This window comes from Panthera leo, chromosome A2 (genome assembly GCF_018350215.1).
Source record: "Panthera leo isolate Ple1 chromosome A2, P.leo_Ple1_pat1.1, whole genome shotgun sequence".
NCBI lineage: Eukaryota > Metazoa > Chordata > Mammalia > Carnivora > Felidae > Panthera > Panthera leo.
The window spans coordinates 163,147,651-163,175,223 of NC_056680.1; the positions used below are offsets into that span (position 1 = coordinate 163,147,651).

Sequence of the window (27,573 nt, forward strand, 5' to 3'; positions counted from 1 at the left end):
TGAGGTCTGCAGCTCTAATTGTGGGTTCGTCTGTTTTTCTCATCAGTTTTTGTCTCCAGTACTTTGCGCTTCCATTCTTTGTTACGTGCACATTTAGGATTGTGGTGTCTTCTTGATGGACTGACCCTTTATCTTTTTTAATGTTCTTTTCAATTTTTTCTTTCTTTGTTATAAAATTTACTTTTTCTGTTGGCAATATAGTCAATCATGCTTTCTTTGATTAACATTTGTGTGGATATCTTTTTCCGTCTTTTTACTTTCAACCTACATATATCCTTATATTTGAAGAATCAGGTTCTTTCCCTTTTTCTTTTTTTTTTTTTTTAACGTTTTTATTCACTTTTGAGAGAGGGAGAGAGACAGTGCAAGCAGGGGAAGGGCAGAGAGAGAGGGAGACGCAGAATCTGAAGCAGACTGTAAGCTCTGATCTGTCAGCACAGAGCCCGATGTGGGGCTCAAACTCACAAGCTCTGAGATCATGACCTGAGCCGAAGTCAGACGCTTGATGGACTGAGCCACCCAGGTGCCCTGTGAAGAGTCAGGTTCTTTTAATCCACTCTGCCAATCTCTGTCTTTTCATTAATGTATTTAGGTCACATAATTTATTGTAATTATTGATTAGTGGTTTTTCTGCTTGTTCTTTTTTTTTTATTCCTTTGTTTTGTTTTACCTGAGTTCCTGGGGATTATTTGAGCATTTTTTTAGAATTTTGTTTTGATTTATGTATTGTGTTTTTGAGTGCATCTCTTTTTATTTTTTATTTTTTAACATTTATTCATTTTTGTGAGTGAGAGAGACAGAGCACAAGCAGGGGAGGGGCAGAGAGAGGGGGACACACAGTATCCGAAGCAGGCTCCAGGCTCCAAGCTGTCAGCACAGGGCCTGACGCGGGGCTTGAACTCACGGACTGTGAGATCATGACCTGAGCCGAAGTCAGACACTCAACCGACTGAGCCATCCAGGTGCCCCAAGTGCATCTCTTTATGTAGCATCTCAGTGGTTGGTCTATTACATTTCCTGTACGTAACTTTTCTTAGTCTCCTGTGTTAACACCTTACCAGTCTGAGTGAAAGGCTCCACATTTCTGATATAATTGTCTTGAATATTTCTTCTACGTACATTGAGAAGGACATCAGTGTTACAATTTTTGCTATAACTGCCAAACATAATTTAGAAAACTCAAGAGGAGAAGGAAAGTAATTATGCTTATTTTTGCTCTTTCTGTGTTTCTTCCCTCCTGATGTTCCAAGATTCCTTCTTCTTTTTTGTCTTTAGTTTTTTTTTAATGTTTATTTATTTTTGAGAGAGGGAGAGACAGAGCACAGGTCGGGGAGAGGCAGAGAGAGAGAGAGAGGGAGACAGAATCTGAAACAGGCTCCAGGCTCTGAGCTGTCAGCACAGAGCCTGACGAGGGACTCGAACTTGGGAACGGCAAGATCGTGACCTGAGCCGAAGTCAGAGGCTTAACCGGCTGAGCCACCCAGGCACCTCCCAAGACTCCTACTTTTATAATTTCCTCTCCGTTTAGAAAACTTTCCGAGCCATTTTTTAAGAGTTGGTATGCTGATGACAAATTCTGTTAGCTTTTGTTTACGAATGTCTTGATTTGCTCTGCATTTTTGGGGATATTTGGGCTGAATTTAGAATTCCGAGTGGACAGTTCTCAACACTTGAAAAATGTACCATTTCTTTCTGGGTGCCCTGATTTCTGATGAGAAATTTGTTGGAGGCTTTTAGAATTTTTTCTTTGGTCTTCAGTTTTTAGAAGTTTGGCTGTAATGTATCTTGGCATGGATTTCTTTGGGTTTATCCTGTTTGGGGTTTGTTCAGTGTTGAATCTGTAGGCTTATTTCTTTTTTAGTCAAATTTGGCAGATTTTTAGCCATTATTTCTTTGAATACTTTTTCCTTTTTCCTCTCCTTCTGGGACTTGGAATGCATGAATGTTAGCGCTTTTATTATATATCCTACATGTCCCTGAGGCCCAGTTCATTTGCTTTTCAATCTGTTTTCTTTGTTGTTCAGGCTGGGTAACTTCTATTGTTATATCTTCAAGATCAGTGATTCTTTTCTCTGTCCTTTCCTGCTGTTGAACTAATCCACCGAGATTTTTATTTCAGGTACTGTATATTTTTAGTTCCAAAATTTCCATGCAGTTTTGTCTCTGTCTTCTATCCTTGCTTTCACTTTGTGCTTCTTTGCTGAGACTTTCTTGTATTTTCCATTGTTTCAAGTGTGTTTGTAGATTGACGCATCGTATGATCGCTCCTAAAATCTTGCTTACTAATTCTGTTATCTGTGTCGTCTTGGGGTGGGCATCTGTTGATTGTCTTTTCTCATTTCGGTTGAGATATTTCTGGTTCTTGCTGTGGTGAGGGATTGTTTTTATTGAAACCTGGACATTTAAAAATTTTTTTTTTTTTCAACGTTTTTTATTTATTTTTGGGACAGAGAGAGACAGAGCATGAACGGGGGAGGGGCAGAGAGAGAGGGAGACACACAGAATTGGAAACAGGCTCCAGGCTCCGAGCCATCAGCCCAGAGCCTGACGCGGGGCTCGAACTCACAGACCGCGAGATCGTGACCTGGCTGAAGTCGGACGCTTAACCGACTGCGCCACCCAGGCGCCCCTAAAAATTTTTTTAAAAAAATGTTTATTTTTTTTGGTGGGGGGAGGGGCAGAGAGATTAGAAGGAGACACAGAATCCGAAGCAGTCTCCATGCTTTGAGCTGTCAGCACAGAGCCCGACGTGGGGCTCGAACTCATGAACCATATGAACCGTGAGATCATGACCTGAGCTGAAGTCGGAAGCTTAGCCAACTGAGTCACCCAGGCGCCCCTAAACCTGGACATTTTAGATAGTCTGAGATTCTGGATCTTGTTTAAATCTGATGTTTCAGCAGGTTATTTCTGATACAGCTCCAGTAAGGAAAGGGGGATGCCCCTTGTTAATGCCAGTTTGGGGTTGAAGTTCAAGGTCTCCTCTTGGCCTTTGTTGACACTGGGTGGGGGAAGGCTCCATGTTACTGCTCATTGTGGGTGGGAGTTCAGCCTCCGCATTAGGCCTAAGCAAGTAGCCTTCTGGCCGGGAGGGACAGGGGTGCCTTGTTACTGCTGGTGGTGGTGGCAGTCCTGACTTGTCACTCGGCCTCCTGTGACGAAAGCCCAGTGTGAGAGCAGAGGGGACAGATTGATGCCGCTGGGTGGGGTGGACGTTCAGCTTTCGCACTGAGGAGGAGGGGTGGTTTTCCTGAGGTGTTTGACTGGAGTTCAGCAGGTATTGTTTAGACTGCCCCTTTTATCTTCTTTGGTTGCAGGTAGCAGGCTTTTGGGGGTACACCCTTTTTGTTTTGAGCTCATCGGTGTTTCTAGGGTAACCAGTATGGGCTACAGGAGACAAAAAGAAGACCCAGGAGACTCACGGCTGTGTTGTTCCCGGGGTCCTGTGGTCCCCAGCCAGTCTGTCCGCTCTTTACCTTCTGGCCTCTGTGTTTCTTTCTTCTAGAAAGTCCCCGGGTTCTGGCTGTACTTAGAGCAGCAGGAAAACTAGGTTAACTCTGTCCTTGCAGAAGCGGAAGCCCAAATTTAATTAACTCTGAGTGGAAAATATATTCGTCTGCCATAGAAGTTAAATGGTATAATAGGACGCAGTGAAAATTAACTCTTTCCCACCCACTTCCCCTCTCCCTGGTTCCTTGTGTTTCCTTCCTGAGATGCTCCGCAAATCCCAGCAGATACACACAGGCATCTGTTTTCACACAGTGGTGGCATCTCATGTACACTGCTCTGCACCTTGTGTTTTTGTCAAGGCGCTACACGTACTCAGTCATCCTTCTAGATTGGCATATGAACACCTGCTGGCTTCTTTTACGTGGCCTCCTGATTTTCCATCGCGTGGAGATGCCACCTGTGTGTAACCAGTTGGAACGTTTCGCCGTTGGCTCCATTATCTGTTCTATTCATTGTCCTTCCCATCTCAGTGTCACCTCTGTTGACACCTGTTACTGTGTGTGGCGGCGGTGGGTTGGAGATCGCTGCAGGGGTGGCACGGACCCTTTCTCTGTGAGGAGTCCTGTAGTCTGTGAAAGCTCATAGATGGTCTTTGATAGCTGCTCTCTTAGGTGCCTTTCTCCATCACCTTCATAAGGACCGTGTGGACCACTTCTTGCTTTTCGTAGGCTTACGCAAAAGAGTTTGAAGATAAGCTCTCTGTGCCTTTACTCTGTTTCGTGGATTCAGTTGCTTCATGTATGATAGGTAGTAATAGTTAAAAGAAGTATACTTCGTTTTTGTTTTGTTTTGTGTTTTTCTTATTTCTCATGGCCACTAAAACATACACCTACCATGATTTGGGGCCAGAGTACTTTGATTACCTTTTTGGGAGGGATAGGATTAACTTGGTTTTCATTTGTATTTCTGAGTGTGGTAGTGTCACCTCACTAAGTTTAGTATTTTTTCTTCAAGGTGGTGATTTTTCTTTTCTTTCTTTTTTTTTTGAATTAAGTTTATTTGTTTCGAGAGAGTGCATGCATGCAAGTGAGTGGGGAGGAGCAGAGAGACAGAGACAGAGATTCCACACAGGCTCTGTACTAACAGTGCAGAGCCTGATGCAGGGACTCGAGCACACACACCGTGAAATCATGACCTGAGCCGAAGTCGGATGCTTAACTGACCAAGCCACCCAGGCACCCCAGGGTGGTGATTTTTCTTCTGGTTAATATGTTGCCCCCAAATTCTTGGCAAAGTTGAATGATGGAATGAATCGCAGAATTTTTTTGCCCTGTGTCTTCACAATCTTTTATTTTGACTTGGCAGTTTAATTATAAATTCATGCATAATTAAGTTTGATCTTGCCCAGAGGATAGAATCTGTCACTCACACTGGCACCCTGTGCGAGGACCTTGCGGTCTGCTGCGAGCCGTGCTGCCAGGGGCCTCTGCGTGCATGACGTGTGCGTCAGATGATCCTGTGTGATGCTTGTCAGTGTGCCATTGAGTGGCCTGCTCAGTTTTCAGAGGTGGTTTTATTTGTTTCTGTAGATTGCTTCAGTTGTTTAGGGCCCAGCAGACTTTTCTGCCCTGTGACCAGCTTCAGGGCTCTGGACATGCTCACCACCTCTGACTGCTTGCTGGGCTTTGTCTCCAGCATTTCCACGCCATACCTGCTCCTTGAGTCCTGCAGAAATCCCGTCCCCTAGATTTGTGCCACCTTTTGTAACTGGAAGGCTTTGAGTCTAAGTGTGGCAGTGAGCTGGATGGAGTGAGAAGAGGTGGACAGAGTGAGTGACTTCTACTCCGGACTCCTCCTTTTTACCTCTTGCCCCTGTCGCTGCAAAACACCTTTCTCACAAACAGGGTTCACATTCACTCGTGTGACTGTTGCGACCCTTCATTCGTAATGATTTGGGGGTTTCAGATGATCTGCTCTAAAAAATACGTTCATGTGTCTGCTAATTTGTTTTGGGATAAATTTGATGAAGGTGAGTTTATGGGAGCTCGGAGTATGACCAAGGGTTAGGAGTGTAAATGGAAAATTTTATCTTTGTCAAGCTTCCACATTTCATTAAATATTAAATTCTGTAGTGAAGTTCTATGTGATTTTTACTAAGTATATTCTCAAACGTCACGGTAACCCCTTATTAAAATGATGTATCAGAAAGCCATTGGCATTTTTACGTAATGCAGTTGTTTGATTATTGTACTTTTCTTTTTTGTGATGGATATTAGCCATCGGCCTCCTAGTTGTTTCTTTGAGTGAAGTCAGTTTTTTTCCTATAACAAGATTAAAAGAATATATTTTAAATCTATCTGATGCAGAGTTTTATTTAAAAAAAGGACTGGAGAGTGTATAGGTGTTATTTTTCAGTTTACTCTTCTTTTTTGTATTATATTTTTAATTTGTCTCCTATATTGTATTTTAAAATTTGGAACCTATTGATACATACCCCAAGGGCGTTTCATTTATTGTCTTGTGGGATTTTTCCAGATGAAATTGAGAAATATAGTGATATAGCTTCTGTCAGCATTAAAAGCAGATCAGCTAAGTTCCTTTGTACCATTGAAAATAATACTGCAACATAAAAGCTATTTCTGTATTTTATGTACTCGTTGATAGTGTCTTTTCTATGAACACCCCACCCCATATAAAACCCTAACATTGAAAATGTACTTGTACATACATGGGGATTATATGATCCTTTCTTGATCATTCAGATAAATCTGAATAGTGATGGAAATCTTTGTGCTTTTTTTTTTTTTTTTTTTAAGGTATTGCCATCAGGGAGTCGGCAAAGGTAGTTGACCAAGCCCAGAGGAGGGTGTTGAGAGGAGTCGATGACCTGGACTTTTTCATAGGGGACGAGGCCATCGATAAGCCCACGTATGCCACAAAGGTGAGCTCCCCTTAGGGATTTGCTGCCTTAGTGTGGAGCCGAGAACAGAACAGTAGAAGGGAGAGTGCAGAATGGCAGATGGTCTAGAAACTGTACTTAGGAGTTAAGGGATGTATTTTTATTTTTATGTTTAAAAAGTTTCTTTCTTAACTTTATTTAAAACAAATTTGTCTTAAAGTTTATTTTTGAGAGAGTACGCATGTGCGTGCACAGGCACGCGCGCAAGCGCGGGGGAGGGACAGAGAGTGAGGGAGAGAGAGAATTCCAAGCAGGCTCTCTGCTGACGGAGCCTGGTGTGGGGCTTGAGCTCACAAAATGTGAGATCGTGACCTGATCGGAAACCAAGAGTCAGACACTTAACTGACTGAGACACCCAGGTGCCCCAGTTTTGTTGTTTTTGAAGGGGGTATTTAAAATTTTTGTTTACATTTTATTTATTCTTGAGAGAGAGAGAGAGAGAGACAGAGCACAAGTGGGGGAGGGGCAGAGAGCGAGGGAGACACAGAATCCAAAGCAGGCTCCAGGCTCCGAGCTGTCAGCACAGAGCCCAATGTGGGGCTTGAACCCACGAACCGTGAGATCATGACCTGAGCCGAAGTGGGGCTCTCAACCGACTGAGCACCCCCAGGTGCCCCATCTGTTACACATTGTTAACGCACTTCCTTGTACCTGGAAGTAAGGGCTGCAGAGTGGAAACAGGAGCATGGCTTAATCTTTCTGCCCACGTGCCTGTTTCCTTTGGTGAGTGAGGTCCGTTCCTGTGCTGGCAGCCCTCCTCTCTAACCCAGTCCGTCCTGGGCTGGCGTCGTTGGACTCTTACTCTTACTGTTGTGACCTGAAGGCTGACGTATTTTGGTTTCTCTTGCTGTAGTGGCCAATAAGACATGGAATAATTGAAGACTGGGATCTAATGGAAAGGTTCATGGAACAAGTGATTTTTAAATACCTTCGAGCTGAACCTGAGGATCATTACTTTTTAATGGTGAGTAACTAGACCTGAGAGGAACATATCCTCAAAATCCCGAATTACTTAGATTTTTCTTTTTCCAGATTACTTAGATTAAAAAAATTTTTTTTCTAAATGTTTGTTTATTTTTGAGAGAAAGAGAGACAGAGTGTGAGTGGGAGAGGGGCAGAGAGAGAGGGAGACACAGAATCCGAAGCGGTCTCCAGGCTCCCAGCTGTCAGCACAGAGCCCGACGTGGGTCTCGAACCCACGAACCGTGAGATCATGACCTGAGCCGAAGTCAGATGCTTGACCAACTGAGCCACCCAGGTGCCCCCAGATTACTTAGATTGTAAACTCAAGATATTCTTCCCTGGAGAGTTTTAAATTCCTGTAAAGCCGTTTGTATGAATCCGGTGCTTTTTTGGCACATAACAGAAGGCTCATCAAAAATGTCTGAAGTCAACAGGGGATCATCAGCCATCAGAACAGCAAGGCCAGAGCTGGGCGGTTGCAGGGCTCACCACTCGAGGGCACTAGAGCGGCCTTGGTTCCCCACAGGCCCCAGGATGGCACCACCTCATGCTTTAGACGCTCTTAGAGGTAGAAACGCTTTGTAAGAATGAAGAGTCCCTTTCCCGGGAATGTTCCCAGCCTGTGTGTCCCATCTGTCCCTGCCTGGCCTGGTCACTAGCAGGGGGAATGAAATTACATTGATGGGTTTAGACTAATCGATTTCCTCCTGGGGGCTGGGGAGGGGACGGTGTCTGATGGCCTGGCCCCAGGAGGGTGAGTACCTAAACAGACTCCGTCAGCGAGGAAGATTGGGGCGCGGGGACCGTGTGTGGGTAGCGATGCCCTCCTGATGGAGCTGGAGGGCTAGGATTTTTGCTTTGTAGCAGAGGAAACCAGTGAAGCCACTATTTTGCCAGGCTTTAAGTCTTATAAAATAAGACTGAGCTTAGTTATGGGTCCTGATTATGGCACTTAATTGATCTTGTTCAAATAGAATAAAACATTACAGAGAAATGAGGAGAAATGTCTCTTGGTTATGGAATCTTTTCTAGTTGTTCTACTCAACATTATGTATTTCCTTCCATGAAATGTTCTTTTTAAGTTAAAATTAATTACATGTTCAAAACGCTTGCTTTATAGAGAGCAATTGCATGTAACATAAGCTGCATATTAAAACGTACATAATTTAGCTTTGGATTTTCTCCATGCAAGGATATTGTCAAATGGTCCCAGATCCAATTATATAATTCTTTCTAATGTTAAATATGGAGTGTGCTTTAGAATTATCTGACTTAAAATATGTTAACTGCAAGGCTATTGTGGTAGTTTGCGGAATCTATATATTTGATATCTATTAAGGCAAGTCCTTGAAAGTGCTCTGATCGTTTTTCTGGCTGTATCTTTGCAACTGGGAATTGCCAAGTATGGGTAATGTGTTTTACAGGCCACTGTGTATTTTCTATCCTGTGTACCTACAGTGGTTTATGTAAAATAAATGAAGCCAGGAAACTGACAGTGTGTCTGAGTGGCTTTGTCTTTATAGCCAAAACAAATCACAGGCTCCCACCTGTCACATTTGGCATGTTTCCTTCTCTAGCACATCACATAACTACCTGTTGGATGGGGTTGTAGGACCAGGCACCGTGCCCAGCTGCTTCCTTCTGTCTGCCTCAGCTCTCTGCGCCAGGATTCCTCCCTTTCACTCCACACAGAGCAGGCCTGTGGAGCAAACGCTACCACCAGGACACAGCCTGCAGGAAGTTTTCCCTAAAATCATTTTTTTTTGGCATGTTTAGAGGCTAGTGAGGTAAAGCCACTTGCCAGGAAGGAATCGGAGGTGTTTGCTTTGACTATGGAAAAGCTGAAGTCCATTTGCCAAAAACGAGTATCTATAACGAATGTTAAAAAAAATCAAGTTTATTAAAGATAGGAAAATATTATATTATGTACATTGTGCTTTGAATTCTGTAAGTCACTTCATTGCAGGCGGTGACTGAGAAAGTGATGAGAATGGTAAGTTTCCTTCAGGTTTATACCCTTAATCATCAGTTAATGGAATAGTTAAAGCGGAGGAAAGCAAGGGTAGAGATTTACGGCCAAGTCATAGAAGTTAATTGAAGACATTTGCTCAACTGCTACATCACATGAGAGCTTCTTGGTGTTAGAGAGTCTCAGAGGTCTAAATTATAGGTCCCTTGGTAGCTCACAGAATTGTTCTTTCTTTCTGCTGCGAGCAGACATCTGAACATACAGGGTGAGAATGAGCTCGTGACGGCTCCTGTTTTTCAAGAAGTTTCAGAGTCTCAAGTCGTACTGGTCATCTGGACCGAGGAGACAGTAAATGAGAATTGTCCTCCGTTCAGTACCGAGTTGCCCGGGGTTCAAAATAGAGTCATGTGTTTTAGAGGGTTGCAGTGCCCTTGAGTGGAAGTGGAGTTATAACTTCAGGAGAGATGTGCACATATTTTGAACACGAATCAAGCCAGAACAAGCAAGCAGCACGTGCTGCTCACAAAGGCCTGAGAGCGGAGAGCTGCGGTGTCCAGGAGCAGGGATGACGGACACCCCGGCTCGAGTGGGGCGGGGCAGGGGAGAGAGGAGGATATGCTGCCCGTCCTCCGCCTTTCCCACGCACATCGGTGAGGGCAGATCTCTTTACTCGGTCTACCGGATGCTAATCTCCTGCAGAAACAGCCTCGCGACACGCCCAGAAATAATGCTCAGCCAGCTCTCTGGGCATCCCTGAGAATTAGTCGTCACATGCAGTATGTCCTGTCTCGCTGCCGTAGTTTCCTTCCTATTCTTGAGAATGACTAGGACCCGCTCTGCCCAGTACGGTGGCTGGCGGCCAGTGCACAGGTTGGCTTCCTTGGGTTCGCCGAGCTATAGTTACCACTGGCCGTGCGCTTTCCAGCTTCCGGTATCTTGTCATCTGCTGTCCCGCTCTCCCTGCCTTGAGGATTTGTGTTTTTGAGGTTCCTCTACTGCAGTTACAGAGGCATGTGGGAGTGGAGCGATGTAGGTACGTGTGTTCATTTTGCTGTCTTTTTCCAGAAATAGGGATTGATTTTTGTGGTACTGATTAATTATTCATCTCTGAATCAATACCAGATGATATTTTACCATTGTTATGAATAAGCATGTTTACGTTGCTTGCATTTATGTGCTGTTTCAATCATATGCTTCAGTATTTAAAAAAAGTAAGAAAAACTCAATACTGCCATTTTAGATATTGTTATACGTACTGGTTCGGGAAGGTTTTATTTCAGTTGATCTGTGTTCGTCGCGCACACACTAACATTGGAACGATACGGAGAAGATCAGCACGGCCCCTGCGTGAGGGTGACACACAGACTCGTGAAGTGTTCCTTGTTGGAAAAAAAGATAAATTGCTCTCCCAGAGGAACAACTGTGGCTAGGAAGCACAGAAGAAATGAAGGACGGAGGAAGACGGATTTATGTTACGTTTCTCCGAATCCTTGAGGATATTGCCCTTAATGCTGAACCAGATTCAAGAGCCAGGAGAGCCTAATTATACCATAAATGTTCCCTTAAATGGAAATACATAGATTTTAGTGTAAATTCTTCACAGATGGTGAATTGTTTGGCAGTGAATAATAAAAGTGTAAAAAACAGTCATTTAAACAAATTAGGGGTTTTATCTTTCTTTAATAGAAGTAGTAGGGGGGGGGCAATGCTGGTGTGGTGGTTCTCTAGTGTCATTAGGGACCTCTGGGCTCCACTATGTTTAGCATATGACTTCCATTCTAAGGATACCTCAGGATCACAAGTTGGCTACTGCCGCTCCAGTCATCATGTCTGTGTTCCAGGAGAGGAGGGGATAAGGGCAAGAGAGAGACTACTACTTAAGTCCTAACCTTGTACAGAGCTTTTCTAGAAGCCATGCTCCCCAGCTTTTGCTTCTGATTGGCCGGAATGTACCCACTTGGTGAGCCCTGTCCACAAGGTGAAGCCTGGGAAATGCTTTTCCTCTGGCCTGTTGCCACCTCCTGTGACTGATCAGTGCTCTGTCAGCGTGGCAGAAGGCAGAATGGATGCTGGGTATGACGTGACCGCAGGCATGAGGACAGTGGCAGAACAAGAACTGAGCCGATTTCAGAACCGCGGCTGGGTCCTGCCTGTGCGGAGCGTGTCATCCTCCGGGGAGCCAGCAGGCAGGGCAGAGCCCTGTCACGGCGTGCTGTTCCCCCTCCTGTGCTGTGTGTCTGCGGATGCGTTAAGTCAGGAGGCTGTGATAGCAGTTCCTGTGGCGCTTCCCCTACAGGCCGTGACCCGGGGCTTCAGGCCTCTGGTGGTGATGTTTTTCCATTCCAGAACTGCAAGTATGGCAGAACATTGGGAGGACATCTCGGGGACTCTCCACAGTCCGGTCGTAGCAACTTAATTATTCACATTGGGCATAGTTTCATCTGATCTTTCCATTCCTGTTTCTAGATGGTTTGCACTCACTGTTGCGTGCCCCACCCCCTCATTTTCTCACACAGCTGCCATCACTTGTTTCAGTGGCCGTGTGGTCCTCTATCCAGTGGGTACTTCCTGTCTGCTTAGCAGTTCGGCTCTTTTTAGACGTTGACTGTGTTTCCAGTTTCTTGATTTTATAAGAAACAATACAGTCTTTGCTCATACGGTTTCGCCCTCTATTTAGAGCATTTTTTTCTATAAAAAGAACTACCAGGGGCACCTGGGTGGCTCAGTCGGTTGAGTGTCCCACTCTTGGTTTTGTCTCAGGTCGTGATCTCACAGTTCATGAGTTCGAGCCCTGCGTCCGACTGCGCTGGCAGCGTGGACCCTGCTTTGGATTCTCTCTCCCTCTCTCTCTGCGTCTCCCCCCTCAAAATAAGTAAGCCCTATAAAAAGAACTAGCAGCGTTTGATTTTGGGGCGCAGAAGTATGACTAGCCTTCTGAGCCTTTAGCCCCTTGTTCGTGCTCTGTCTGCATTTATACAGAGGCCACCGTGTGGACTCCCGTCAGCATTCATTGAGACCCTTTTTGATTAGTTGATGGAATAAAAAATCACCTTGTTTTTATTTGCATTTCTTGACAACTTTGACCTTAAACATTTTTTCACACGTGTCTTAGTTTTCTTTCCTGTTGTGAATTTCCTGTTCATGTCCCGTGCTCTTGTGGATATCAGTGTTTTATTGCTTTTATTTTTTCTGGGATCTTTCTTTCTTTCTTTCTTTCTTTCTTTCTTTCTTTCTTTCTTTCTTTCTTTCTTCTTTGCCCAAATAGACTCCTTTATTGAACTTATCAGGTGGTCTTGAGAAGCCACTGAAGAATCTTGTGGGTTTTTTTTATTTTTAATTTTTTACAATTTACATCCAAATTAGCGTGTAGTGCAACAATGATTTCAGGAGTAGATTCCTTAATGCCCCTCCCCCATTTAGCCCATCCCCCCTCCCACACCCCCTCCAGTAACCTCTGTTTGTTCTCCATATTTATGAGTCTCCTCTGTTTTGTCCCCCTATTGCTGGGATTTCTATGAACTTTTTTCTGAATTAGAAATTTTTTCTGATAGAATTTATCATTGTAACCATTTTTGAATGTACAGTTTGGTGGCATTAACAGTAAGTACATTCACCTTGTTGTGCAGCCGCGAACCCCATCGTCTCCAGAACTGAAGCTCTGTCCCCGTTAAACACTTAACCTCCAGCCCCTCCCCTGGCCCCTGGCACCCCCCCCCCCACCCCCGCCACTTTCTGTGTGTGTGAATCTGACCCTTCCCGGAACCTCGTACACATGGAATCACCCAGTATTTGTCCTTCTGTGACCGGCTTCCTTCACTCAGCATGGTGTGGCAGCTGTCAGAGCATCCTTCCTTCTTGGGGCGAGGAGACCGCGTTTTATACACGTACTGCATTCTGTCTATATAGTGATCTCTTTCACGTAATTGGGAGGAGACTTTTGTCAGCACATTTTTTTTTATTCTGTTGTGTTTTTTTTGCCTATGTTTTTTGAACATCTATAGCTCGAAATTTTTATGTAGTGACTCTTTTTCCATTTGATGTTTATACTTAATCTTCATCCATTTGGGGTTTATTTGGAACATATTTGACACTGAACTTAAACTCCAGAAAAGTCCAGGGAGCCAGGGTTACTGTAATTTTTTTTTCTTTAAGATTTATTTATTTTTGAGAGAGAGAGGGAGCACAAGCTGGGAAGGGGCAGATGAGAGAGGGGGACAGAAGATCTGAAGTGGGCTCTGTGCCGACAGCAGCGAGCCCGACGGAGGGCTTGAACTCAAGAGAACCACGAGATCGTGACCTGAGCCGAAGTTGGACACTTCACTGACTGAGCCACCCAGGTGCCCCGGGTTACCGTAATTCCTGTTGGCGATGTCTTCCTATAGGCTTGGTGTTTGCTCCGGACCAAACACTGCCCGATTATGCTCGTACTTTCCAGACCCTCTACACCTTTCTCTCTTGATGCTGACCCACTTCTATGCAGCATAAATACTTTATTATTATTTATTTTTATAAATTTAAGTTATTATTCAAGTATGTGGGTTCCCATTCAAGGTGAGAGAGAACTATAGCTCCCTTTAGTTAACGTATGTGATTTCTGCTGCTTTGCAGTGCATGTATTGATAATTACTTGCTCTGTGCCCAGGCTCCCCCCACCCTCCCCGAGTGTTTACCTATATTTCTTTAATTCCGCCAACAACCTTGAGGTGGGTGGTTATTAGGCCCATTTTTCAGGTTGATCGGATTGATAGGTTCTCTGAGAGAGAGAGATTGTGGCCAATCCTGTTGGAATCTGCAGGCCTTGTTTGTGTGCTTTAACCAAAAGAAGTCTTTAACGGTAATCAGCCACATTTATAGCATTAACTATAGGCTGGGCGCTTTGCAGGTATTAGCAAATTTAACCTCAACCCTTTGAGGTAGGGACTTTAAAATATGTAATATGTTGTTGAGTGACTTTTAGATCCCTTATGTATGATCTGCTTTTGTGTATGACTTCATTATTTTTCTCCTGTGTTTTAAGATTGCTCTCTGTCTCTCCCATCCAGGGAATATATTGATTCCGATTGCGGTGATTAAAACTTTCTCGTGGCCCTGTGTTTGAGCTTTGCATCAGTTGCTGCACAAGAGTTTAAACCAAAGCCTGCAGCTGGTTGATAGCTAGATTGTTTGTGTGTTTGACGAGGTAATATACGCAGACAGCACAGGATTCAGAAGGTGCCGAAGGGCTTCCAGGGCTAAGTGTGTTTCCTTCTCACCTCTGTTCCGGTTCCCAGACCTTCTAAGGGGGAGGGAGAGGAAACCACCTTTATCAGTTCTTAACCAGTTAATAGTGTATCTTTCCAGAGGTAATGGTGTGCAGACATGTAAATTATACATAAACTTTTGTATAAGTGGCATCAAAATACCCACCTTGTTTTCTTTTTATTAAAGAAAATAAAAATGTTGTGATCAAAATGTAATATGAAATTTACCCTCCTAATTGTTATTTTAAATGCATAGTTCAGCAGGGTTAACTGTGTTCACATTGTTGTCAGAGCTCTGGTCATTTCCCCTGGAACAATTCTTCGTTTGCTAAAAAGTTTTCGTTAGAAGTTACTGGCACAGAGGAATATTTAAGAACGTAGATGGGCGGGGGTGGGGGCATCTGGGTGGCTCAGTCGGTTAAGCATCTGACTTCACCTCAGGTCATGATTTCACGGTTCGTGAGTTCGAGCGCCGCATCGGGCTCTGTGCTGATGGCTCGGAGCTTGGAGCCTGCTTTGGATTCTGTGTCTACTTTTCTCTCTGCCCCTCCCCTGCTTGCACTCTGTCTTTCTCTGTCTCTCAAAAATAAATATTGAAACAAAAAACAGAATGTAGAGGTTCTGGAGACCCCTTTCCCTTTTCATGTAACAGTTTGTCATGATGGTTTCATGGCAGCACATATGGATCTCATTCTTTGTCATTGGGGCAGGTGCTCTCCTTTATGGATATGGCGTCAGTCACTTAGTCGTGTCCTTCACGATGGCATTTAGGTGGTTTCTCCTCTTCTGATACAGACAGTGCTGACATTTGACCTGTCTGGAGCATCTTGCTCTAGATGGGTCTCTTGTCTCCACAATGTAATTTTATTTTGTTTCATGGTTTTCGCTGAGAGACTTTTTTTTTTTTTTTTTTTTTTTTTTTTTTTTTTTTTAGTAAGTGAGTTTCTCACTTGTGTTTGCTGAAGATTTTAGTTGTAATAATTCACTCTCATCAAGCACATTCCACGTGCCAGGTGCTGCTACTGTAAGCACTTCCACTCCATCCATCTTTCCACCTCTGTGAGGTCAGTGCTCATTTCCCAGAGAGAGAAAATCACTTTCCATCGACAGTAGAGTCAAAGGCTGGGATTTAACCCAACCACTGGGACTTCAGAACTCTCCTTTGGACCATGCTGGTCTAGTATGTTGCTATGGGACAGGCACGTTTGCTCTTCAATGAGCTATTTTGCACTGTGTTATGCTTTCTGGTTTTAATGTGTTTTATTTATGTGTTAATTTTTTAAATCTCAGGCTTAGTTTTCTCTTTGCTTTGTAGTGAGTGTGTATTCTTTCTAATTTGGTATTAAAACATAATTTAATACAACTAATTGCATATATTTACTCTGTGTTTGGAGGTGATTGACTATTTCCTACTGTGATTAGTGAGCAAGTCGGTACATTTCCACATTTTCTTACTTCCTTTTCCTTTCATCTGCCTCCTGCTTTTGATTGATTGTTACTGAACTTGTTCTGATGTCAGCATTCATAACGTTGTATGTACTAATGCCTCTAATACCTGATCAGTTTAAAGCGATGTATTTGAGTCCATGGTAAGAGGATATCATTGTCTTTGTATTCTCTCCTTTTCCTTTATACCTTTCAGCTTGATGTTATTTCTGCTGTTTTAATTTATGACATTTACATTCTGTTCTGTAAATCCCAGAAAAGAGCAATCTTCGGTGCTGCGTCGTGAAAGGATTAAGTGCTCACTGTAAGGCTTTGGCTGAACGTTATCTTCTAATAGAGTTCATCCACAAAGGGCTTCTCTGCGTTCTTGTACGTTAAAGAAATTTTGTTTTCGCAACATGCTCGACTGGCAGTGTGACCAGATGTAGAATTCTTGGGCCACACCTTCCTGCCTGGAAGACTGTAAGGCCCAGGAGTCCCCGCGTGTCCCAGTGTTAAATGGAGCTATGTTGATGGCTGGGGCTGGCTGAACTTTTCCCGCTGGAAAGGTAGCGAGGTCTGCACCAAGTGCTGTAACAAAAGACCACAGGCTGGGCGTCTTCAACCACAGGCCTCTGTGTTCTCACAGTTCTGGAGGCTTTAGGTCCAAGATCCTGGTGGGGTAAGGCTTGTTTCTGGTGAGGGCCCTCTTCCTGGCTTGTAGGTGGCCCCTTTTCGCCGTGTCCTCACATGGCCTCTCCTCTGTGGTCACATGTGGAGAGACAGGGAGAGCTCTCAGGTGTCTGTTCCTTTTCTTACAGAGACGTTAGTGCTGTTGAATTAGGGCCCAGTCCTATGCTACTGCACCTGAATTACCTCCCCGGAGGCCCCATCTCCAAAGGCGGTGACTTTGGGGGTTGGGCTTCAACATACGAATTTTGGGGACACAGTTCAGTCTATAACAAAGGGTATTGTGGACTCTCTTTTTGCCGAAAGGCCCAGAGAATTTTTATTCATTCTTTTTTTTTTTTCTTTTTGCAGCTTTAAATATGTGATGTATGACCATATTTATTGGCATGGAAAAATGTTCACAACATATTGCTGAATGACCAAGAGCAGGTTTATTTATTCTTTTTATCTTTCTCTAATCTTCCAATTTGATAATGGTGATGATTTTAAAATAGACATTTGAGTTTTTTTGAGACGATTTTGGTCTTGATTTGTATATGCGTTTGTTTTTCTATTTTTCTGGGCATGGGTTTTCCTGTTCTCTCTCTCCTCTCCTCTTGTTCTCCTCTTAGTATTTTTATATGGTCTCTGGCTGGTTTCTGTGCACTTTTCCCTCGTCTTTTGAATGGAGGGTGTTCTTCCTGGACCTGTGTGAGCGGGGGCTGGGGCTGGGGGTGGGGGCAGGGCGGTGTCTGGGGGAAGCCGCTTCTTCTCCCCTGGATTTTTCTCCCTCGCGGCCGACAGCAGAGATGCTGCTTCTGACCTTGTGTCCTGTGCTCTGGCGGCAGGTGGGGCTTGGGTGGCTCCTCGGCTCATCTGCTCAGACCGATACTCTTGTTCCAAACAAGGGCTCCCTGCTTCTGTTCTCCTGGGGAGAGCTCTGTACTTCGCCTAGGGTCCAAAGTCGCTGCTGTCCTCTTTCAGAGTCTTCGCTTGAGTTTTTACTGCCCTTGGCAACTAACTTGCGGCAGACCCGTTCAGTTTCAGGTGTTACGTTATTGAAGAAAGAATCTTATTTGCTGTAACTTGTTCCTGTTTTGGGGGTGGTGGTAATAAGAACAGAAATGTTTTGAGAAGTCTTTGCCATCTTTTTTTTAATTTTTTTTTAAATGTTTTTATTTATTGCTGAGACAGAGAGAGACAGAGCATGAGTGGGGGAAGGGCAGAGAGAGGCGGAGACACAGAATCCCAAGCAGGCTCTAGGCTCCGAGCTGTGAGCACAGAGCCCGACGCGGGGCTCGAACTCACAGACTGTGAGATCATGACCTGACCCAAAGTCGGATGTTCAACCAACTGAGCCACCTAGGCTCCCCAAGTCTTTGCCATCTTAAAGCTTTTACGACTCATAGCCAGATTTCTTTAATTAATCACTGTAAATGTACTCTGTCTGTAAAATTAGGGAGTTATACGCATCCTCATTAACATGCTTTTGGGTTAATTTTTTTATGGTTCTGATGTAATTACAGGAAATTTGGGTGATCACTAAATATAGCAAATGTTTTCCTACAGACAGAGCCTCCACTGAATACACCAGAAAATAGAGAATATCTTGCAGAAATTATGTTTGAATCATTTAACGTGCCAGGACTCTACATTGCAGTTCAGGTAAGGGCAAAGTTATTTTTACAGTTCCCAACAGACCTTAGCTGCGTAACCGTGGAGGAAATGGTGAATCCAAAGGCTCTCTGCTGTAGGAGTGTGCTGTGTGTTCTCATTTTCCCACTCCCTGAACACAACTCCCCCACCCCATTCAGACACTGTAAAGAACGCGTTCCATGATTTATGTTTTTATATGTACACTGTTGATCTAGAACGTATCTGGCTCTTTTTACGTGCCTTACAATCTAACGTGTTTTCTTTGGGTGACAAGATTGAGATATAGATATGGTTCTCTTTTTGGCCTTTCTCCCTTTTGATCATAGCAGAGGAAAGATACTATGGAGTCTGTTAAAAAAGAAAACAAACACCTTTAGAGGGTCGCCCCTATGGATCTGGGCTCCTGTGTTTCCACAGACTTCCAGAACTTCTCTTGAAACTTCTTCTTCACGGTGTGGGAGTTTTGTTGGTTTTGGCAGTTGTTTGTCTGTGATCCTGTATAAAGAACTTGGCTGAAATTTGGGGGAATATTGAGATAGGTGTTTCCCAAAATGTTTCCTGCATGATACCTGGTCCCTTATTTTTAAGGAAAAGGAAGAGGAGTTGCATGGGAGAATAATTTGGGAGATCCTATGTGCTGTAGCCTGCATGTGGTGACTTACGGTGGGTAGCAGAGTAAAGGCCCTGAGAATGCCTGCGTTGAAGAGGTCTGTTCATCCCAACACTTCCACATCTATTCAACCAGAAATCTGCTCTTCTCATAGGTTATTTACGTTGCATGGATTAGGGAGACTTTTTAGAAAACCCTGAACCACAGCCAAGTGCATCAAGGCTGCCTGGAGGGCATTTTATATAAGATTCTCAGGCTTCATCTCAGACCAAGGTTTTCAGCCCCGGAGCTTTGGAATGGGCTGTTCTCTGTGGTGGGGGCCGCCCTGTGTGTTGCAGGATGTTTGTCAGCCTTTGTGGCCTCTACCCACTAGAAGCAGCACCACCACCTGTCTCTCCTTCCCTGAGTGACAATCCCAAGTGGTTCTGAACGTTGCCAGAGATTCTCTGGGGGTGACATTGCCCCTGGTTGAGAGCCACTGCCCTGGTCCTGCCAGATGAGAGTTCCTGGGTGTGAGGCTTGGTAACCGGTGTTTTCTTCTTTTATAAACTCCACAAGTGGGGCGCCTGGGTGGCTCAGTCGGTTGAGCATCCGACTTCGGCTCAGGTCATGATCTCACAGTTCATGAGTTCGAGCCCTGCGTCCGGCTCTGTGCCGACAGCTCAGAGCCTGGAGCCTGCTTCGGATTCTGTGTCCCTCTCTGCCCCTCCCCTGCTCATGTGCTCTCGCTCTCTCTCTGTCAAAAATAAATAAACGTTAAAAAATTTTTTATAAACTCCACAAGTGATCCCTCACTGCAGCCCATTGGGAACTAGTGGCTTAGAGATTAAAATCTTCTTACTCCTTTATAAAGTTCCTTTCTCATGGGCTTTCCTTTGTACAGATTTGATTTATTTTATTGGAAACTTGGCTCACTCAGCTTAAGTGTGTTCAATACCTCATACTCAATCCTTAAGTTCAATTTGGAATTTGAATTTTCGGGGAGGGTGGCGGACAGGGGAGGTGGAGAGTTACGTGGACTAAGTAAAAAGAGCGTATTGATAGGCCTGACGGCAAGCGACTTGAGAAACATTCCTGTGTGCTGACAATTCCGCGTCTCGTATCCAGGCGGTGCTGGCCTTGGCTGCATCTTGGACGTCTCGGCAAGTTGGCGAACGCACGCTAACGGGGATCGTCATCGACAGCGGGGACGGGGTCACTCACGCCATCCCAGTGGTAAGCAGGATGTTCAGTGCTTCACTCTCTGTAGGCCTCACCTGATTTCGAGGTAAGGGAAGAAATGAAAGAAGACACGCTTTCTGTAATCAAAACACCACGTTAAAAGTCACGGCTGTGCTTAGGAAAGGTAGCAAGAGCTTTTACACCCGGTAGATGAGAAAGGACAGCGCCCCTGGGCCGTGGCGTCAGCACTTGTGAGCTGGTCCTTGTGAGCACTTGTGAGTGGCAAGGTCCTGCAGTGGGGACGACGGCCGTGGTCTGGTCCCGTGGCCCCCGCTTGCTCCTCCAGGCGTTTGCGTCACCAGGGAGGTTTTCCTGGCCCACGTGCGGGGCTGCTGGGACAGACGTCCTCTTGGATTCCAGACTGTAGGCGTGGTGCCTGGCCACCCGAGGGGTTACCGCCGTTCCGTGACAGGGTTGTATTCCTCTGAGCGGCTCATGCTTTAGAGGAATGACTTCTTGTCTTCAAATGTATTCAGGAGTGAGCAGCAGAGAAGGCACATTCTGACTTGCAGAATGCTCTGTGATGTCGCTTGTTGGTTTTAATTTTCAAAACGTTAGAGAAGTGATTCCTAGTTCAGGCTTCAGGAGACACCTGCAGTCAGGAAGAAGCAAAGCCAGATCTGCCCCGTGCTGTCTCCTCGGGCCCCTGCCGGGTCGGGGTAGGGGGGCTGGGGCCGGGGCAGCTGGTCCCTGCAGGTCCGGTGCGGGTTGCACCCTTGGGCCGGTCTCCGCACACTCACTCCTCTTGTGGGTCCCCGAGGAGGCCTGGTGTGTGACGCTGACTGGCAGGTTCCAGCGCTGGCTTCTCCCTGAGGTTATGCCCTCGACCTTGAGTACAGACTGAGCCCCTGGGGAGAGGCGGCAGAGGACCTTGTGGCCTGGCCTGGCCCGTGTCTCAGGTGAGGAGAAGAGAAGGAAACGTTTCATGCCGAGTGCAGGCCCACAGAGAAAGTGGTCGTAGAAGTTTTTATCTCTGTCTGTTTATCCTTTTTTTTCTGATTATAAAAATTCCATTTGTTGTACGAGTTGTACTAAACTAACAGAAATGTGGAGAAGAAAATAACATGACCCAGAAACATGCCCAGAGAACTGCATTATGCTTTTTGTCTGGAGAGCTTTCCACGTTCTTTTGCTTAGGTGCACACATATGTATGTTTTAAGCAAAACTGGAATATTCTATGTCTGGTTCTGTATTCTAACTGTATCATAGGATTCTAAACTTATGTTTTACATGTTGATCTCTGCCTAGTGTTTTTTCTTGTGTTTAAATATTCTGTGAAGAAATATTTAATAATTGCCTAGTAGCCCATCACGTGGGTTTGGGATAATTCATTCGTTGGCTTTCCTGTTGTTGGACGTCTAGGGTTTTTCTTTATTTACTTTTATTTTTTAAAGTCTTTAATGCTATGATGGAGCTGATACTTATTTAACACTGGTTGACTTCCTGGTAGAAAATGTTACGAGTGAGGCATGCAGTATGATAATTATGAGTGGTTTGTGTCAGCTAGTATTCTTATGAGTTTAGATTGATCTTTAATTTATACATGACTTTTATTTCCATACTAAGATATTTTATAAAAAGCTTGGACTCTGTGGAGGGGCCAAATCTTTTCTTACTTCTAGAGTTCAGGTACATGAGAAAAACCACGCCAGGAACTCAGTCACGTGCCCTTACAGCTTAGTGCTGACTGTGCAGTGCTGGTAACCACTAGCCTCGATCAACTGTAGGCGAGGTGGACTGTCCCCTCCACCCCATGTCACACGGGCATGTGGCGCAGACTCTTTTCCTGCAGGGACCGTGGCGGGAAGCCATCCCTTCTGGCCGCCAGCCCCCAGAGAGTGAGCGGGGCGTGTGTGTCCCGGGAAGGCTGGCGAGGGACCTGGGCCACACTGCACGCTGTGGGTGTGTGAGCTCTGGGCACGGCCCCAGTTTCTTTCTGGGCACGGGTGGGCAGGCTTCACCTGCTGGGAAAGCAGCTGAGTGAGAGGGGTCCCTGTCCTGACCAGCACTGGCCTCCAAATGCGCAGGCTGGGGGGTAACTCGCCAGAATTACTCCCAGCGAGTGTAGCTCTTCGTGCAATAAATGGGGTTATTTACTGAGTCCTGAGTACGTGCCAGAAACAGTGCTATGTGCTTGCCTTCCTCAAGTCTCTATTGTAAACCCCCGTGGGGTCTTGTTCACCCCATACTGTGGGGCTGAAACGTGGTGACAGACTGGTCCGTGGTCACCCAGCTGACAGATGTGGAACCAGGATTCGAATGCAGGTTGTCTGAGCCCCGTGTATTTAACCAAATTGTTGACTCTTAAATATAAGTAGGTTTATAGTTGGTTTAATAGTTTATAGGTAAAACTTTTTCCTTTTTGTTAGACGAACATAAAACAGTTTCCTCTTCTGACAACATGACTTATTGGAAATGAACCGGCTTTTCCTTTCACATTCCTGACACAATCATCATTTTGCTTGCTTACAGAGAGTCTCAGGTTATATTCATGGAACTGTGCATGCAGTCACTGTAAAAGACCTCCAGTCTTGGGCTTTGTGCACAGTGGGGACTCAGTAAACGCTTGGTGTGCCGTGAGGGGGTGGGACACGGGGTCCAGGGAGCTCTGCCTACTGGAGTTACTCATTCTGGTCCTTCTGCCTCTTTTCTTCCTTAGGCAGAAGGTTATGTAATTGGAAGCTGCATCAAACACATCCCGATTGCAGGTAGAGATATTACCTATTTCATTCAGCAGCTGCTAAGGGAGAGGGAGGTGGGAATCCCTCCCGAGCAGTCATTGGAGACCGCAAAAGCCATCAAGGTAAAAACAGATGGGAAATGGGCTGGTTTGGGCGGAGGGGGGTGGGGGGGAATGGGAGGGGGAGAAATGGTGTTTCCGACCCTTCCCCTTGCTACCATCCCCCTGCTCCCGCTTTCCTTCCTCTCCCCGAGGACGTGGGTCTCTGGTCCTGTTTACCACTTGAGTTGCGGGGCAGGAAGCCTCAAAAGCTTAGCCTTTTCCTCTGAGCATAAATGCTGTGGAAGCTCCAGCTGTAAATGAGAACAGCTTGATAACGGGTATTGAGCACAGGCGCACGTAGTACAGCATCATTTAATTGGAGCCTAATTAGATGGAACCCTCAATTAACTGCATGTGCTTCACGTCTGGAATGAGCAGCAAACAGCAGCCACAGCGGTGTTAGGAAGTCTGCAAAGCCAGCCAGGGCTCGGACTCCTGTCGGGTATTGCCGTGCGAGATTCCTTGCCCTGAGAATAACCGTGGAGACTGAGGCCTTTCTAGGGTCCAGAATCGTTAAAACCCATCTGTATTTTCTGGCCTCTAGTTACCACGCTGGAGAAGTTACGGGGGGTCTTAAAGCTTGGAAGAAACATGGCTCATGGGTCCTCACTTAAGGTGTCCGCTGGGCCCAACCCTTCGGTTCGTCTGTGTTCCTTCTAAAAAAAAGATCCTTTTAGAAGGAACTTCCCTTACTACGTTTCAGAATCAGGACAAATTATTGTTTGAGTCAAATGCAAGAGATTTCAGTGATGCAAGGATAGTTACCACATGGATTAAGAGGGAAGGGTTTGTTTTTGGAGAGGAGCGAGGTTGTGAGGTGGGATGTGTGACCTTGAGCATCTCTTTCCTCACGGGACACACACTTTCTGAGCCACAGAGGCGTTTGAGGGGAACGAGCGACCGGGATTCGGTGCTCTTGGTGCCAGAACAGGACAGCTCTGGGCAGACCTGGGGGCAGAATTGACAGAAGTCTCACAAGACTCTTTTTTAGGCTAAAGTATTTTCCAAGGCTTTCCCTCTTTCCCTGCCTGTCTTCAATGAAGGAAATTTGGGTATTTGATTCATGCTTCCTCGCCATCCCAAGTCTGTTGCTAATGTGAATCAGAATCGAACTTCTTGTCCCTGACACTTAGGGGTACCTCTGGGGAGTGTGAGTGTTCCCTTTCTCGTAAAGATTATTGAGTGTGGTGACTGGTGCCTTCCCGGTCCTTGTGGTGGTGTTTGCTTTACTCACAGGCTATGCGGGGTCCAGACCCTGAGATTGGAGGGGGCCATTCAGGTTATGATGATGTCCTGCTCAGCTGTGAGGGCCGGAGTAGGAGACTCCTCCCTGACCCTCCAGATGAGCCGTGCTGGCCCTGCGTGTGGGTTACCTGCTGCCTGTTGCCTCCTCTCTGCTTGTGTAGAGGAAGAGATCCTGGAAAGATCCTGGTTGAGAGGTACCCCAAGAGATCCTGGTTGAGAGGTGCCCCAGTGTCGTGGTGCTACTGTGGCCATCTCCCGTGGCCATGAGCAGGCCTGAGGCTGCATAGATCGTGGCACACAGCGTCCTTGCAGCCTGGGTCCAGAATTTAAGACGAAGACTGCTGCACTCCGCCCAGCTTTATGAGGCATTTCACGCCATCGGTTAAGCCAGGGCAGATGCTGCGAGAAACGGACCAGGCTCTGAGGACAGCTCGGTGTCTCTGTCCGCAGCCCGGTGGATTTAAAGTCGTGTTGCCTGACGCCCCCTCCCTCTGTCATCAGGGAACAGGGATGTGTAGCAGATCTTGCCGTCCGTCTGAGAATTCTGCTAGGGCATATCAAGGATGGCATTAGAATACGTTTCAGGGATTCTGAGAAACTTTGATCTTAATGTCCTGGAAACACCTGCACAGGTCCTTCCGGAATCCGTGATGAGCGCCAGCTGCGTGCCTGACGCAGCGCCCACTTGGCTCTTGCCCACAGAAAGCTTCCTTTCGGCAGCTGGTACCCAAGTGCCACCTGCTGGTGTGCTGAGGTCGGCTCTGAGGACCGATGGTCCACCCGGCGGTTCCCCGTCAGGCCTTACCAGATGCCGAGGGAACGACTGCTGTGCGCGTCTCCGGTTGGCTGCCGATGCCGGGGGAAGGCCGCTCGCGGTTCTCTCTTGCGGCGGCGCATAGGACCCCCGTCCCCCTATCCGCGTCTGCCTTTTTTGCGGCGGCACCTGCCACCACACAACATACTGTGTCATTGACCTCTTTGTTGTGGTCGTGGCGAACTGTGCGGCGCTCAGCCAGCGCGTGTGCTCTGGCGGCCAGGGATCCCTTGCACGTCCTGCACGCCTCGGCACTCGGGAAGTACTCGTCCCGGGGCCCGTGACTGGGCCGTGTCCGACTGCACGGCAGGTCAACGACCAACGGGTCGATCATGGCAGGCGTCAGGATCAGTCTCCTGCACTCGGCGCGGGCCTGCTGGTCCAGAGGCCGAAGGCAGGAGCGCCCGGGCCAGGGCCATGTGGGGGCCTCAGAGGCATGAGGGAGGAGGAGACGGGAGACAGGACGCATAGTAGACACGTGTGGACGTGGTTCCAGACAGAATGGCGACAAAATCTGTTGGAGTGAGACTGGTTCATAGCTGAGTTGCAAAGAGAGCGGATTTACACGTCCGACATAGGAGCGTAGTCGTGTCTGCGGTGAAAGGTGACCGAGTGTGAGGCCCGATGGCACGTCCACACTGGCGTCCTGCTGTGTTCGGTGCTTGGGCTCACTGGGCATTTGCTGGAGGGACGAGACTGCGCGGTTAATGCCTCGTGACGTCTTTGTGCTCGTGTCTCCAGGAGAAATACTGTTACATTTGCCCGGACATAGTCAAGGAATTTGCCAAGTATGACGTGGATCCCCGGAAGTGGATCAAGCAGTACACGGGCATTAATGCGATCAACCAGAAGAAGTTCATTATAGACGTTGGCTACGAAAGATTCCTGGGGCCTGAAATTTTCTTTCACCCAGAGGTAAGAGGTTTGCTCCCAGAGAGTGCACGAGCGAGGCGTGCGTGGCAGGACTGCCACGTCGTGTGGGTGGAGGCCACCCCGTCTGCGTGGCTGCTGCCCTCTGCCTCCGCACAGACCTCGTGGTCGAAAAGCCGGTGACCAGTTGGCCTGCAGGCGGTTGGGGAGAGCAGAGAAGGTGATGGAATTCAAAGCGAGCTCACGCTGCTGCGGAAAGTAGTTTCTCTCAGGGACCAAGTGAAAGTTGCCTCTTTTTAAAAGTGGGGTGACACGTGGCCTTTCCCTCTTTCGTGACCATCCTTCCTAATCCCAGGTTTTAGCCCAGGACAGTCCATCCTGCAGGGCAGGTTAAGCTTCCCGAGGGCTGGCCTTGTCCGTCGTTACGTAGTGCTTGAGAATTACACACGTCATCAGTTTAACTGTTAGTCACAAAGAATTACTAGTTTTGCAGGAGCAGTGATTATGAGGCAGCATTTTAAGGTTTAAATGAAAGGCATTTTACTCGTATTTTGGTCTGTTTTCCTGCCTAATTCAGCTTATGTTCCCTAGGTTACAAACTGCTGCCTGTTTTTAGTTGTGTATATGACTGTTGTGTAGGGGGATGTCACACACATACGAGTTCCTACAATCTAGTCACATCGTGCTCATTCCCTCCTGCCTCTGACGACACCAACTTACAACAGCCATAAAGGTGACAGTGTCGGGTGAGCCGCTGAGCACCTGGGTCCCTGAGACTGTTGTACATTCGGGCTTTCCTTGATTCTAAAACATGCTTAAAATGCAATGTAACCGAGTTATTTATACTTCACCTTATGTAAGTTGTAGAATTAAATCTAAGGCTGTTCACTCAGCTTGCTTGTTACCGTGTTGATTGTGTCATTTTTTTTTTTTTTTTTTTTTTTTAATTTTTTTTTAACGTTTATTTATTTTTGAGACAGAGAGAGACAGAGCACGAATGGGGGAGGGTCAGAGAGAGGGAGACACAGAATCTGAAACAGGCTCCAGGCTCTGAGCACTCAGCACAGAGCCTGACGCGGGGCTCGAACTCACGGACTGCGAGATCGTGACCTGAGCCGAAGTCGGACGCTCAACCGACTGAGCCACCCAGGCGCCCCTGATTGTGTCATTTTAAAGCCACCGTCATCACAGATGTACCCCTCCCCCCAACTTCTAGCCCGCTGCAGTGATCTTTCATTGACTCTGCTCTTTGTGGTTTTTTTTTGTTATATCTTGGCTGATTTTTTCATACTATGAATATTCGTAAGTGTTACTATGTACTCACCGTGTCCCTTGTTACATATCCCACACATCACGCGTGCGCTCCTAATGCAAAGCTGGTCTCTTTGTCAGCCTGATCACTTTCCCTCACTAAACCCACGTGTCTCATCTTTTTTTTTTAACGTTTATTTATTTTTGAGACCGAGAGAGACAGAGCATGAACAGGGGAGGGTCAGAGAGAGAGGGGGACACGGAGAATCCGAAACGGGCTCCAGGCTCCGAGCTGTCAGCACAGACCCCGACGTGGGTCTCGAACTCACAGACCGTGAGATCATGACCTGAGCTGAAGTCGGACGCTCAACCGACTGAGCCACCCAGGCGCCCCATCACACGTCTCATCTCTTAAGGGGACATATGTCATCATCACTACACACAGTCA

The 27,573-nt window shown here is 46.3% G+C and overlaps 1 protein-coding gene and 1 non-coding gene across 10 annotated transcripts in view; both read left to right on the forward strand.

Annotated features, from left to right (window-relative positions):
• ACTR3B (actin related protein 3B) overlaps positions 1-27,573 on the forward strand; it is a 90,734-nt gene that overhangs the window by 28,077 nt on the left and 35,084 nt on the right. For 7 of the 9 annotated variants that reach the window (XM_042927182.1, XM_042927189.1, XM_042927183.1 and 4 more), the window contains 6 exons: positions 6,267-6,391; positions 7,263-7,373; positions 18,245-18,340; positions 20,049-20,156; positions 22,823-22,966; positions 25,746-25,919. In XM_042927182.1, the coding sequence (XP_042783116.1) occupies positions 6,267-6,391; positions 7,263-7,373; positions 18,245-18,340; positions 20,049-20,156; positions 22,823-22,966; positions 25,746-25,919 (758 nt within the window). Of the gene's footprint in view, positions 1-6,266; positions 6,392-7,262; positions 7,374-17,046; positions 17,126-18,244; positions 18,341-20,048; positions 20,157-22,822; positions 22,967-25,745; positions 25,920-27,573 lie in introns of those variants that run through there. The other 2 variants (XM_042927185.1, XM_042927184.1) reach the window with 2 other exon arrangements.
• Positions 10,627-10,729, forward strand: LOC122214644. Its single transcript, XR_006200024.1, has one exon. It is a non-coding gene; the product is annotated as a U6 spliceosomal RNA (small nuclear RNA).